Source organism: Phaethon lepturus, unplaced genomic scaffold, assembly GCF_000687285.1.
Source record: "Phaethon lepturus isolate BGI_N335 unplaced genomic scaffold, ASM68728v1 scaffold15314, whole genome shotgun sequence".
Taxonomy (NCBI): domain Eukaryota; kingdom Metazoa; phylum Chordata; class Aves; order Phaethontiformes; family Phaethontidae; genus Phaethon; species Phaethon lepturus.
The window spans coordinates 7,886-19,689 of NW_010534211.1; the positions used below are offsets into that span (position 1 = coordinate 7,886).

The 11,804-nt window shown below is 40.4% G+C and overlaps 1 protein-coding gene across 1 annotated transcript; it reads right to left on the reverse strand.

Annotated features, from left to right (window-relative positions):
* Positions 1 to 1,427: 1,427 nt before the first annotated feature.
* LOC104619548 (regulating synaptic membrane exocytosis protein 1-like) lies at positions 1,428 to 11,118 on the reverse strand. The gene is made up of 5 exons (XM_010285463.1): positions 10,980 to 11,118; positions 6,206 to 6,318; positions 3,369 to 3,470; positions 2,247 to 2,386; positions 1,428 to 1,885 (listed from the first exon to the last, which is right to left on the reverse strand). The coding sequence occupies exons 1-5, from the start codon at positions 11,066 to 11,068 to the stop codon at positions 1,667 to 1,669; spliced, it is 663 nt and encodes a 220-aa protein (XP_010283765.1). The 5' UTR covers positions 11,069 to 11,118; the 3' UTR covers positions 1,428 to 1,666.
* Positions 11,119 to 11,804: the final 686 nt, after the last annotated feature.

Below are 11,804 nucleotides of genomic sequence, written 5' to 3' on the forward strand. Positions count from 1 at the left end.
CACAAGTTTCTACATGTGTTACAGCCCCACAGTAGGAATCTACACCAAAATAGTTATTAGAAGGAATTTGGTCCGTACTACATCACGTTTTCCATAGGGTAAAAAATAAAGTCCATCTATAGACATTTAGCACCAGACTCACAGACCTAGCCTGGCTAAAACCTGCAAAATGTCTATAAGAAAAATGGATGGCTTAGATTTCTTGGTTACTTCAGTATAGTAATTACGAGCAAACTGTACAAGTACATGCAACATACAAGCTGGCCTATGTGGAACTAACATACATTATTAAATGACCTTTTTCATCTCTTTTTACAAAACGTGCATGCAGCTTTGAACAGTTCCAAGTCATGCTGCTCTATTTTTGTGATCACAAAATTGAATGGCCTGTAAAAGGAGGGGAAACATATCAATGCACCTGCAGGAATCTGCAGTTGTTCGCACATTTACAGAATATCACAAGGGATTTCAAGGCCAAGAACTCAAATGAATAAAAAGCAAATTGGAATTTGACTCTTTTTTTTTTTTCTCCAAAAAGTAATATATCTTGCGTTAAAAAATCAAGCCTTGTGCTTGCATCAATCTCAAAGAAATGTAAACTAAAATTTGATAAAAACATTAGTAAGTGCAGAATATTTCAACTGGAATTTCCAGTGAAACACTGAACAACTCATACCATGCTCTATCCAGGGCAGACAGGTGCGTCTGAGGTGACACACATCAGAGAAGCCTGGGTACAGCTGAAAGTGTCATATGCTCAATCCATTCCTGGTCAACATTTTGGGAAGTCAAATATACATTTATACACAGAAACGTAAATATTTCCTCTCCATTTCTAGGAGGAAAACTGCATTACCAGTAACATATTCAATGTCAAAATTAAGACTAAAGCTGCTTTATACCAGTCCCCAGCAGTAGTTGCAGAATTCTTCAAAATTCTTCCATGCAAAACATCATAAACATAAAAGTTAGTATATATAATGCAAACATATCTGCTTTTTACAAAGGAAAAGTGGCACTGTGATGATTATTTATTTTTAAGAATATAACTTAGATTGGTCATTTGTTCTGGGTTCCTATGTGAGAGACTTGGAAGTGCCAGAACTGAGAAACGATTTAACTCGCTGAAATTGTAACTGTGGCTGTTGAACACTTTAACGATGCTTACAGAGATATGCTTCAGCCCTTTTTTGTTTAGTTTAGAAAAAGAAAGGAAGGGTCTCTGTTCGTGTCATGAGGACTTCTACAAAACTAGCAGAATCACATGGCAAAAAACTAGTGGAAATGACAAGTACAGAAAAACTGCTGAAACACCAGGAAGGTAACGCTGCTTGAGGGCTCTGTCAAAATGTGAAAAATATAACATTGTTAACAGAGTGAGAGCTTCCAGTTTGGCTCATTTTTGACTTAGTTTGAATCTACAGGTCCCTTTCTCTCTTTTTTTTTTTTTTTGATCATTATAAGCATCGGCGATAGCTGCTAATAAATTGGCCGTATACCTTTGTTCTGTCAATTTAAGCCACCTCTCGACAAACATGTATTTTTGGATAACTACTACAAGCAAAAACAGAAGTGATTGTCTCTCCCCAACAGTGTTTTTTGATCATGTGAATATCTGGTTCCAATTGTTATCCTGGGTGATGTTTTTATTAGACAGCACCTGCTACTACGATCTAATGCAGGGAGGCCCAGTTGAACTTTCCAGAGATGACTGGGAAGCCCTGCGTGTCAGGGGAGTCAAGGTTGGATCCACTAGAGATGAAGGTGGAAATAATTTATACCAGCCTATTACCACACTGGACAGATCCAGTTCCTCCAGAAGGATCTGGGCAACTCCCATGAAGCATTTGTGGTCCATTCGGCCATAGTCTCCCCAAACTATTACCTGGAAGAACATAAAATACAGGTTCAGCATCGTCCCCAAACCCATGCTTATTATGTCCAGTCCTGCTGTATTTCGTCATGTATAGTGTAAGGAAAATGTTATTCTTAAGGGTGAATGATTGCTCCCTCTTGTGGGAAAACCTAACGGCAGGACACGAGCAAGGGTCAACGGAAGAGGAATCTTTAATACATCCAGACATTTCACAGGTCTGAAACCACAAGCCACAAGGACATGTTTGTTGGTATTTATAAAATTAAATGCTTTTTGAGTTGGAACGGGTTATGCATATTGCTTAAACTTAAGTAAACATTCAAGTGCTTCTCCAAATGATCACTTAAAACGGGATTAAGAAGCAACTGACCTGAAGGACTTTACCCTGTGGACTTTCATCAAAAACCAGTGTCTGTTGGTACAAAGGATCGAGGGTCTTCCGTGCAATTCTTGTCTTCTTCTTAGCTATACATGTTCCATTTTCCAATAAATACACTTTGACATACGGAGCTGCAAACAGAACATCACAAATTTTATCTTTGGATTTAAAAACTTCTACACTGCACATCTGAGCTGGAGGACAAGTGCCTTAAAAGGGAGCTGAGTGGAAAGAAAATGATACATGCTATCTTCACTGTATAATCTGAATACAATTATATTTATAAAATAAATGACACAGCCCATAAGAAATCAATTTCATTTTTATAAACCTTGAATTTAATGATCTAAGATATTACTAACAACAGGTCCATTTCATGTCTGTCATCTTAAAAACACTTCCCTTTGCCAGCAATTAACTGTCACTGATAGCTACTCTGGAGTATCTACGTATGTTTAGTGGTCAGAGTACCCTTTTGGCAAAATGTTATCCAAAACAACTGTTCCAGTTATGGTAAGCAGTGGTTGTGGTGGAGATTATATATCTCTTCTAATAATGATTTCTATAAAGTAACCAGAGCTTCCAAAAATGTCCTTCTAAAATGATACAATATTAAATCTCATTCATTATACAAATTATTGTCACTGGCACTAGCATAAACTGCTGTCTTGAAGCACTGTTGCATACAGAAGACCATGGCATGTGGGTCCATTAAGCTGTTTGCTCAAAGCGCTTTCATCTGTTCTCCATCTCTTTTTGATGTGGAACAAACACAACGGACTTCACCTACATCAACAAAGCCCGTCTGAGATATACGACTTGCCCAAGATACGCAGAAATACTTCTGCAAATGTTCCTTCCAGAATGGATGTTGAGTTGCTGAAAATCATTCCTTGAAAGGTAGCATGCAATTGGCACATGCGAGGTGGTAAGAAGTAGACATTGGTAGCAAGGATATACCCATGCACACATTCCTTGTTGAAAAGCAAACCATAAAAATGCAAATGTAGTGACAGCTAATGAGGAGCTCAAAAAGTCTCTGATCCCCAGTTCATCGGTGTATTTCATATTCTTGTCTTCTGTTTTTTTTTTTTTTTTTTTTTTTGTTCTTACCTGGGGTAGATTTGGAGCCAGGTTTTTGTGTGAGGCCACGGGCTCTAATGACTTCAACTTCCAGCTGGCCCTTTTTATCCACCATTCCAATCTGGATGTCACCTGAGAGGGAGAAGAAAGAAGCCCACATTTTGGAGAGGCAGTATGGCCCGGGAGATAGGGTGTAAGAGTGAGAAACAGATTAGTTTGTTACTAGTCTGCTGCATTAGCGTGCTTGTCACCTCTTCTCCTGATCCCTTTAATTTCTCTGTCCTTAAACCAGGACTTAAAGATAAATACTTAGGAAGCACAGTGCCCTTTCTTGGTGTACAGTTTATACCAGAGCTCAGTATTTCTGATCCATGGAGGCAGGCAGATTTACAGCAACACTATGTATGGTATAACCACCACACCTTTAATTTTGCACTGGTGCACTACCTAGAGACTTCCTACCTAGGACTGTTGCCCCAGTGTGCCGGTCACTGACATGCGCTTCCTGAACAGTGATCCCACACTCAGAGAATCTAAAACCCAAACTCATGTTCAGAAATCCCCTCAGCTGGATGTTTCTGCCTCCAAGCTGAGATGCAAGAGCTGGCAGTGCAAAGGGACATTGTCTGATGTAGCAGGAAGAAGAACTGATGGTAGAGGCTAACTTTGAAACCCTCTGTAACTACCATTGTCTGACTGGATCCTCAGCCTGAGGCAGAGACACCAACCAGATGAGGCACATAGTCATAGCACAGCTTCAGAGAATGGTGCCCTGCCCTCCAGGAGCTTAAAAGAGGTCTTCTTCTGCAAAAGTCTCTAACAAGTACAGAGGTGACAATTTTCCTGTTTTTATCAGTTTTCCACACCCATTTTTGGTGTGAATAAAATGATGCAACATGTTAAAATAAGATGCTAATTCTGCTACTAAGTAGTCAAACTTATGACCCTGCCCGAGTTCTGACAGATGACATTTCCTGCAGAAAAAGGAAACTGCTTAGTCCAAGACCAACCACCATTCTGATCGAGATAATAAAATGCAAGGGAAGTCAACTATGGGCTGATGCTCAAAGCATTGTATCTCTATGGTTTCATGCACCATGGAACCAGCTAGGTAGAAATCTAACAGGCCACTTAGAATAAAAAATGCAGAGTATGACATGGGCAGCTATCTGACACTTGTGCGTTTAGATAGGTATAAATAAATACATGAAACACCTGAGTATGGATATATTTGACTTGTAAACCCTGATTGTCTAAAAAGCACAGCCAAAAATAGGCAGTCCTGAACTACAGAAATCGGGGTCCAGATTTAGAAAGACAGCATTTTGAAATTAACTGGGCATGAGACTTTCACATGCTTGTCTAACAGTATATTAAAGCAGTGTTTTTACCTTGGTACTTGAGGTATGACAGAGCAGCAGGGAAGGCTTTTTTAATCAATCAAACTTTGCTTGAATAAACAGAGTTCTGTGTTGCGCTAAAAATAGTTCACAGGAAAATTCCAACAAGACTTTTTAGAGCACATCTCTGTATCACATATCCAAAATAACACATGCGATACCAGAAGGGGGAGTGGTAATACAAACGTTTTCAAATTATCACTAGTGAAAGGATGCAATGTAGAAGGTCTCCTGAAAATTGTTAAAAAACATTACTGAGTGCTGTTTTGAGGGGCCAAAATTTGTGCCTTTAGTAAATAAAACAGTTCTAAGAAGTGAAAATAAACATATTACTCAAGTAATCTGCAGAAAAATATTTAGCCACAAAACAAGATTAAAATAAATAGATGGAAGAAATCTAGACCCTTATATTCATACCAATAGAGCCACTTAGATTTTCATTGGGCAAATCATCCCACAAATACCTTCTCATTCAAAATAAAAAAGAATCTATTTAACAGGTTTGGTGCTTATTAATGCAATAGAAAAGTAGGAGTTATTTGGACTTCACAGCAACTTTTGCCTTATGGGGTACTCAAAGCATTCTCAAGAAAGTTTCTGTCTCCTTCTGCTCATTAATTGGGAGGGGAACTCTCTCTTCTGCAATTTTTCTTTCTGTTTCTCTCTCCTTTTTCAGAATTGTCTCAGTAGCCCTTCCTGAAGTTGATTCTCCCAAGACAGCTGTACTGAAGCATTGGCCGCTTGTAATTTCCAGCAGAAGTACAGTTACAGTAGTGGATCAAGGACTACTCACTTAACATGCTACAGCATGGCTAAGAATTGCTCATATATAAGCAAAAAATGATGAAACCTTTCCAAAGATACTTAAACAGTACTGTGCTGTTGTACTACACTCATACTCTAGTCATAACCAAGATAGAGCTAATGCTACTATAGGGAAATCCAGACCGGTATGGAATAGGGAAGGCTGCAGATAGGCCCAGGCAGCTGCTGTAGGAAAGGATTTAGTCTCTTTCAGGACAAACATCAGCTCTGTCAGCAACTGATTATTGGGCATTGCGAATGAGGCCAGAAGTTTCCCATTACTTCATGATGAACTAGGCTTGGACAGGCGCAGAGTTTGGTCAGAAACTGTCACATCCAATATAATCTGTGGCAAGTAAATACAAACTCTGAACAGCTGTGATATTGTGGTGAGCTACAACTGGAGAAGCCACAATAATTTCGAGTGGGAAGTAAACTGCAATCCCCATCTTCAGATTGCAAATGAGATTAGCAGACACCTCACATAGGGAAAAAATACTGTTTCTCACCCCATTTTGGGTGCTAGCATGCTAGAAATACCAGTGACTGCATATAGGACCTTCACGCTTACAGCGAAGGAAGTCACTTGTAAAAGTCTGGCAGTGTGTGCATTAGTTAATTGGTTTATTATTCATTTAACAGAGGAGAACGTATTATTCTTACCCATGGCAGGGGTTGCTAGCGTTTGTCGGCCTACTAACTGTGCAGGTCCAAGTCCGTCGAGGAAATCACTAAACTGACTGTCAGCGCCCAGCCGTACTCCAGGAAATATTAAGCTGAAGCAAAATAAAAGCTGGTTAAGCATAAGAACAGGATTAATTTCTATTGTCCTACAGCATTTACCTTGAAAGTACTACTTATACAAGGCAAGCAACTCAGGATGTGCAGCCACAAATTGTTCTGCAGCATCAGGAACGAGCTGTTTCCCACAGACCCCAAAGAAGTGTAGTGAAATTCTGCACATGGACCCGAAGTAGTCCATAAAGCAGTTCTTGCTAAGGAGTTCTCCAGAAGCCGTGAAGAGCCTGACATGTGAAAAAACTATGAGTGACCTTGTATGAGAAAACATAAAAAGCCTCATGAAATTTAATAGCCTATCATTCTTCATTCTTGAATGCTTGATTTACCTTGTAATACTGTTTTATGTCTACACATACATCCAAACCCCATCCGCATCAGTTAGAACAAACAGGGAAAACAGATGTATACACTAAATTAATTTGATTGTTTCAGCTGTATAATGAAGCAGTAAACTGGCAGGTAGTACTAGTGTTGGTTAGAGCTAAGCCTGATGCCACTCCCTAGCCAAAACATGCTGGTAGCCACATCTGGATCTACAGTTGGTACCCACAGGACACAAACTGAATGGTAATACATTGGCACAGAATATATGGACTTTTCCAAGCTGCTTTCTTGTATTCCAGAATCTTTCTTTTTAATAGATACACAATCTCCAAAAAATAACAAAAACAAACAAACCAAACAAAAACAAAAAGGAGAGAGAGAGAATGAGCCACGGTGTGGAGACTCATCTTTGACTGCCTCATCACAATTATGAGGAACACAAGAATAGACTCTGAACCAAGTCTAGATAGCATCTTATCTGGCAGGCCATCCACCATTCTGTATCTGCTTCTCCCTCAAAGGAAATTCCCTATTAGACTGGAGAAAATAATCACAAAACTTCCTACTGGAAACATCTAGTGTGAAAATCTTTGATTTCTACAAGTCAGGCTTATGTGCTCCAGTCATTCAGTTCACAATGAAAACTCTCTGCAAACTCCAGTAAGTTCGAAAGAAAAGGCCCATTCCTCTCTTCCAGACTAACTGATCTTACTACGCCTGCATCAATGTATAGACTGCCTGAAACTAAAGCTGGCCAGAAAATATCACAGAGTGCTTTTCACTAGAAAACTCTGATTTACCAAAAGATAAGCTTTTCACAGCAGTTTGGTTTTAAATCATATTTAAGAAGGTTTCTTTAGATGGAGGAGGAAAAGAACCTTAAGGTCTCCAGTTCAATCATCAGCCCACCAGTTACAACATTCACCTAACCATGAGAGGCAGGTTCAAGCCATCCACCCAACCCACCAAGACACACAGCCTTCTCTCCCCAGTGGCACTACTCATTCACTCTCGCCCCTGCTATGAGAAGTTTCTTGCTCATTTCTTTGCCCTTTTTCCCCCAAACGCCTGTTACATTTTTCTATGGAATGATTAACAACATTGAAAGTCTTCACTTGAGAGCCTTCCCACTTTTCAGACACCTGTAGCTATACAAATAATGAAGGGTGTGAACTACTCTATTCACCTCAATGTACATTAATTCTCATTCGTTAAACTCAGGTTATGGGTCAAGCAGAAGAATGTAACATGGTACCGGGGGTATCTACTGTAGGACTGCATTCTCAGCTCATTCACATTCTCAAACAAGGAAGGAAAAGTAGCTTGTGCAAACTTAACAGAAGCATTTCCTCATTGTCATCATTACCCATCTACAGGAATGTCAAGAGTTAACTGAAGACAAAACACTAATGCAACCAAAGTCAAGCTCTTGCTGATTTTGATGGGAATCTCACAGGAGACAGGAAAAAACTAGCAAACAGCTTTGCTATTCAAATGTAGGAGAAGTCTGAATACAAGGTCAAAAACTGATTCATGCTCACACTAGAAATAACACCTGAAGTTAAAGGTGACATTTATAACATATGAAAAAGGCCCAGAAGAAGGAGGGAGAGGATTTTAAGATCAGCTGGCACAGTGCATGTACCCCTGATTATGTGATGCAGTTGTGCAGCTTCCCCTTCACCTTGCAGTTGTGTCCAGTTCATGTTCTAAAAATTGGGCAGTGATGCACATAGGGGAAGTGATTATATAGTACAAGATTGTTTAACTGGTCATCTTTCTTACAAGAATCTCCACATTTAACATTCTTCATTCACTGTGAACTAAACCCAGAGCTGCTCTAAACTAACGTTATTCTATCAAACTCAAGTAAATTCACAGAGGATCTGAGGATCTGATCTATAGCTAAATCACAGAACCATAGAAAAACAGAAGACTTTAGAGATGTTTTCTAAGCCACAAAGTACAGCACCGCGGTGAACAGAGCCCTCTGGCATCCCTTTTATCTATAGCCTTGTGGTTTGTGGAATGTTTCTCTTCCTGCATTGCAATAAGATATATTTAACTGTTTCACCTGAGTTTTGTTATCCACCTCCTTTGGCCCATTCTCCTGGGCTTCCCAGCAGAGTCACTGATAGATATTGGTGGTGTTCTCACTTCACCGGCATTTCTTTACCCTTGCCAGAGATGGAATAGGGATGTGGAGATCACGGACATTAGTTAAGGCTAAGGTCAAGTGTGAAATGGGTTTGAAGTCAGGAAATGAAGTTGAGGTAGAACGAGGAGCTGGTAACTCTATCAAACCAAAAGTCTGGGACAGAAACATAGTGAAAAGTTAGGGAGCTGGTGCCAAAAGTATGGATTGGAAAAGCAGGACAAGCGTGGTCAGATGTGAAGAAATCTATTGTATGAGAGAGCTGAGAGACATAAGGAGACTTATCAGAGGCAGAACTGGTGCTGGGGCAGAAGAAGATGGGGAACAGGCACAGGAGCTAAGGAGGCAGAAACAAGATGTAAGATACAGGTAGTGTGACTACCAGATTACGGTAGCCCACTTTACCTTGAAGATTGACCTACTTCTAGAGGATGATTTTCAAACTAAGTCCCAATATGCACACCCAGACTGCTATATGTCCCAATAAGGAGCAAGCACCCCGTTTATGTCCCAGGCTTTCTCTCTTCACTGCCTTGCTCAGAGGCTGGTTCTCAAGTCAACAATTTACAGCTCTACCTTGCAGTTGCTCTCCTCCAGATGCCTGCTGTGACCTCCAGATGGAGACCCCAGCCACCCAAGACTTGCCAAATCCGTTTACACACTCTGAAGGTGGAGCAAAGGATTAGGCTGTTCCTCTATGAACATCCTGAAAAGGTCTGAAAAGGTCCTCACTGTCAGTGCTGAGCTCCCACTCCTTCCATATTGCTAACCAGGGAAACACGTTCCCCCAGCTCACCCTTAGCAGGGTCCAGTTTACTGGGCCCTTTGGCATCGTGATGAGTGACTGGTCCGTTACAGACTGACACTCCAGCCTAGAGAGAGGAAGGAGGATGGCAGGATGAAGTGCTGAAGGGTAAAGGTAATGCCCTATCATAGGATCATACTGGAAAAAATACCAGGGTGTTTTACTTTTGTCCCTCACAACTTGCTTAACTACTTTGTTTTTGAGTTATTAATGATGGAGTCTTTTTTCTTACATGAGTCCTGCAATTGTTAGCAGAATCATAGAATCATAGAACAGTTTGGATTGGGAGGGACTTTTAAGGATAATCTAGTGCAATCCTGCTGCCATGGGCAGGGACATCTTTCACTAGATCAGGTTGCTCAAAGCCCCACCCAACCTGACCTTGAACACTTCCAATGATTAGGCATCCACAACTGCTCTGGGTGACCTGTTCCAGTGTCTCATCACCCTTGTAAAAAAATGAGGGTGGTGAGATCATCTGATGATGGAGAAACTGCACCTTTACACAGCTCCTTGCAACCACCACGGCTGCCCCTGGCTCTTCGTACCTTATACAATATGCAGTAGCAATTGTGGTCACATGGTAAGCACATAAAAAGACGAAGTCAAAGAAGTCCCAGTCTCTCATTTTTTTCCAGGTTTATAGGGTGAATTTGTCTACCCTCAGTTTCCCCTTTTGTTGGGAGGCATCTTCTAAGAATTCCCTAGTGACCACTGTGTCTTGGCACACATGGTAGAGTCCCACTGAGAGCTGTGAAGAGGCTGGTGTATTCACGCACACTTTTGTGTCGAACCTGCCTTTGTTCTCCTTTCCTACAGACCGAGTCATTCAGCAGTGAATGAAAACAGCTGCCCCATTGCCCACGGTTGTCTGCCTGATTTCAGCTGATGGGGCAGCTGGACTCTGGGTTTACAATTCTCAATAAGAGACTTGGACCAACTCCAAACTAAACTCTCTCTGTATATACTGAACAGAGTTTCGTATCACAGGGGTTTACATACAACATCTGAAGTTTAACTCTGAGTTAATCCAAACATAACTCAAAGAAAAAATACCCCTATGTTTTGTTTTAAATAACGCTGTCTGAATTCAGTTGTCTTTTGATGAAAAAAATGCTTCAGTGGGTGACAGGGAAAATGTGAATCCCTAAGAAGTACTCTCTCAGTTTCCATTTTTAAGAAATTTGTGTTATGTTCCCGAAATAGTTCAGTTTTGCAAATGTTTCAAGAGGAAGAATCTGTACACAAAGCTATGCCCTTCAGTCAGAGCTGGGACCTCTGTTCACATCCCAAGTTTTCTTACAAAGACAAGACATTTCTCCTACATTACTGATGTTTTTAATGCTACTTACTTGCCCTCGGAGCTATAACTATTTATGCTGCCATCAGTGGATTCCCGACTTGGCTGTCGAACCATACGACTTCTCATCTCTGCTGCCATTCCTGTCTCTGTGCTTCTCTGTATCGTGCTCTTTAGCTTCTTGTTGCCAGCCTCTGAAAGCAGAGAAAAAGAAGTGACAGTTAGAATAACAACTTAGACCAAAGCCTTTCCTTGCAGTTTTCCCCCAACAAGTGATATGACTTGAGCATTACTATTTAATAATACAAAAAGACTATTCTGATCGAAGATGGAATGTATCTTCCTCAGTTGCAAACTGGTGAAGACCTCTCTTTAGAAGGGCTGCAGCCTAGGGCAAACTTCAGAAATCAGCTGTCTTATTAATAACCTCTATACAGTCAGAATGTAGACAAAACGACTGTGATAGTGTCTGCTAACATACACTTGGTAAGGAGTCTCTAGCCACCTTGTCAGTTAGGTTGGGTGACTACAAAAGAAGTTACAACTCTCACAGGAAAAGAGAGGGAAAAAAAACCTTCATGCATACAACAGAAAAATGTTAAGTAGAGTACTAAAATATTTAGTATCAAAAATATAATAATGTGTTTTGACCCAGCAAAATCTTACTTTTCACCACAGAAATTCTTCAAGGTAAACAATGAGCTTTACATAACTTCTCATCTCAGCACTTCCTAAGTAGAATTAACTCTTTGGAGAATCCATGTGGAAGATGATGGACTTCACAGAGTCTAGGCTTGCAACTGAACACTAGGGAGCAATGTAAATCTTGTGAAATTATTTAAAGAATTGATCCATTTGGAAAAGCTTCCATCACACA

Coding starts and splice junctions, on each gene's coding strand:
- LOC104619548 (XM_010285463.1), bottom strand. CDS start 11,068: ATGGCAGCAGAGATGAGAAGTCGTATGGTTCGACAGCCAAGTCGGGAA. Junction 6,319..10,979: donor AGTTATAGCTCCGAGGGCAA/GTAAGTAGCATT, acceptor ATTTTGCTTCAG/CTTAATATTTCCTGGAGTAC. Junction 1,886..2,246: donor CACAGGGTAAAGTCCTTCAG/GTCAGTTGCTTC, acceptor ATGTTCTTCCAG/GTAATAGTTTGGGGAGACTA.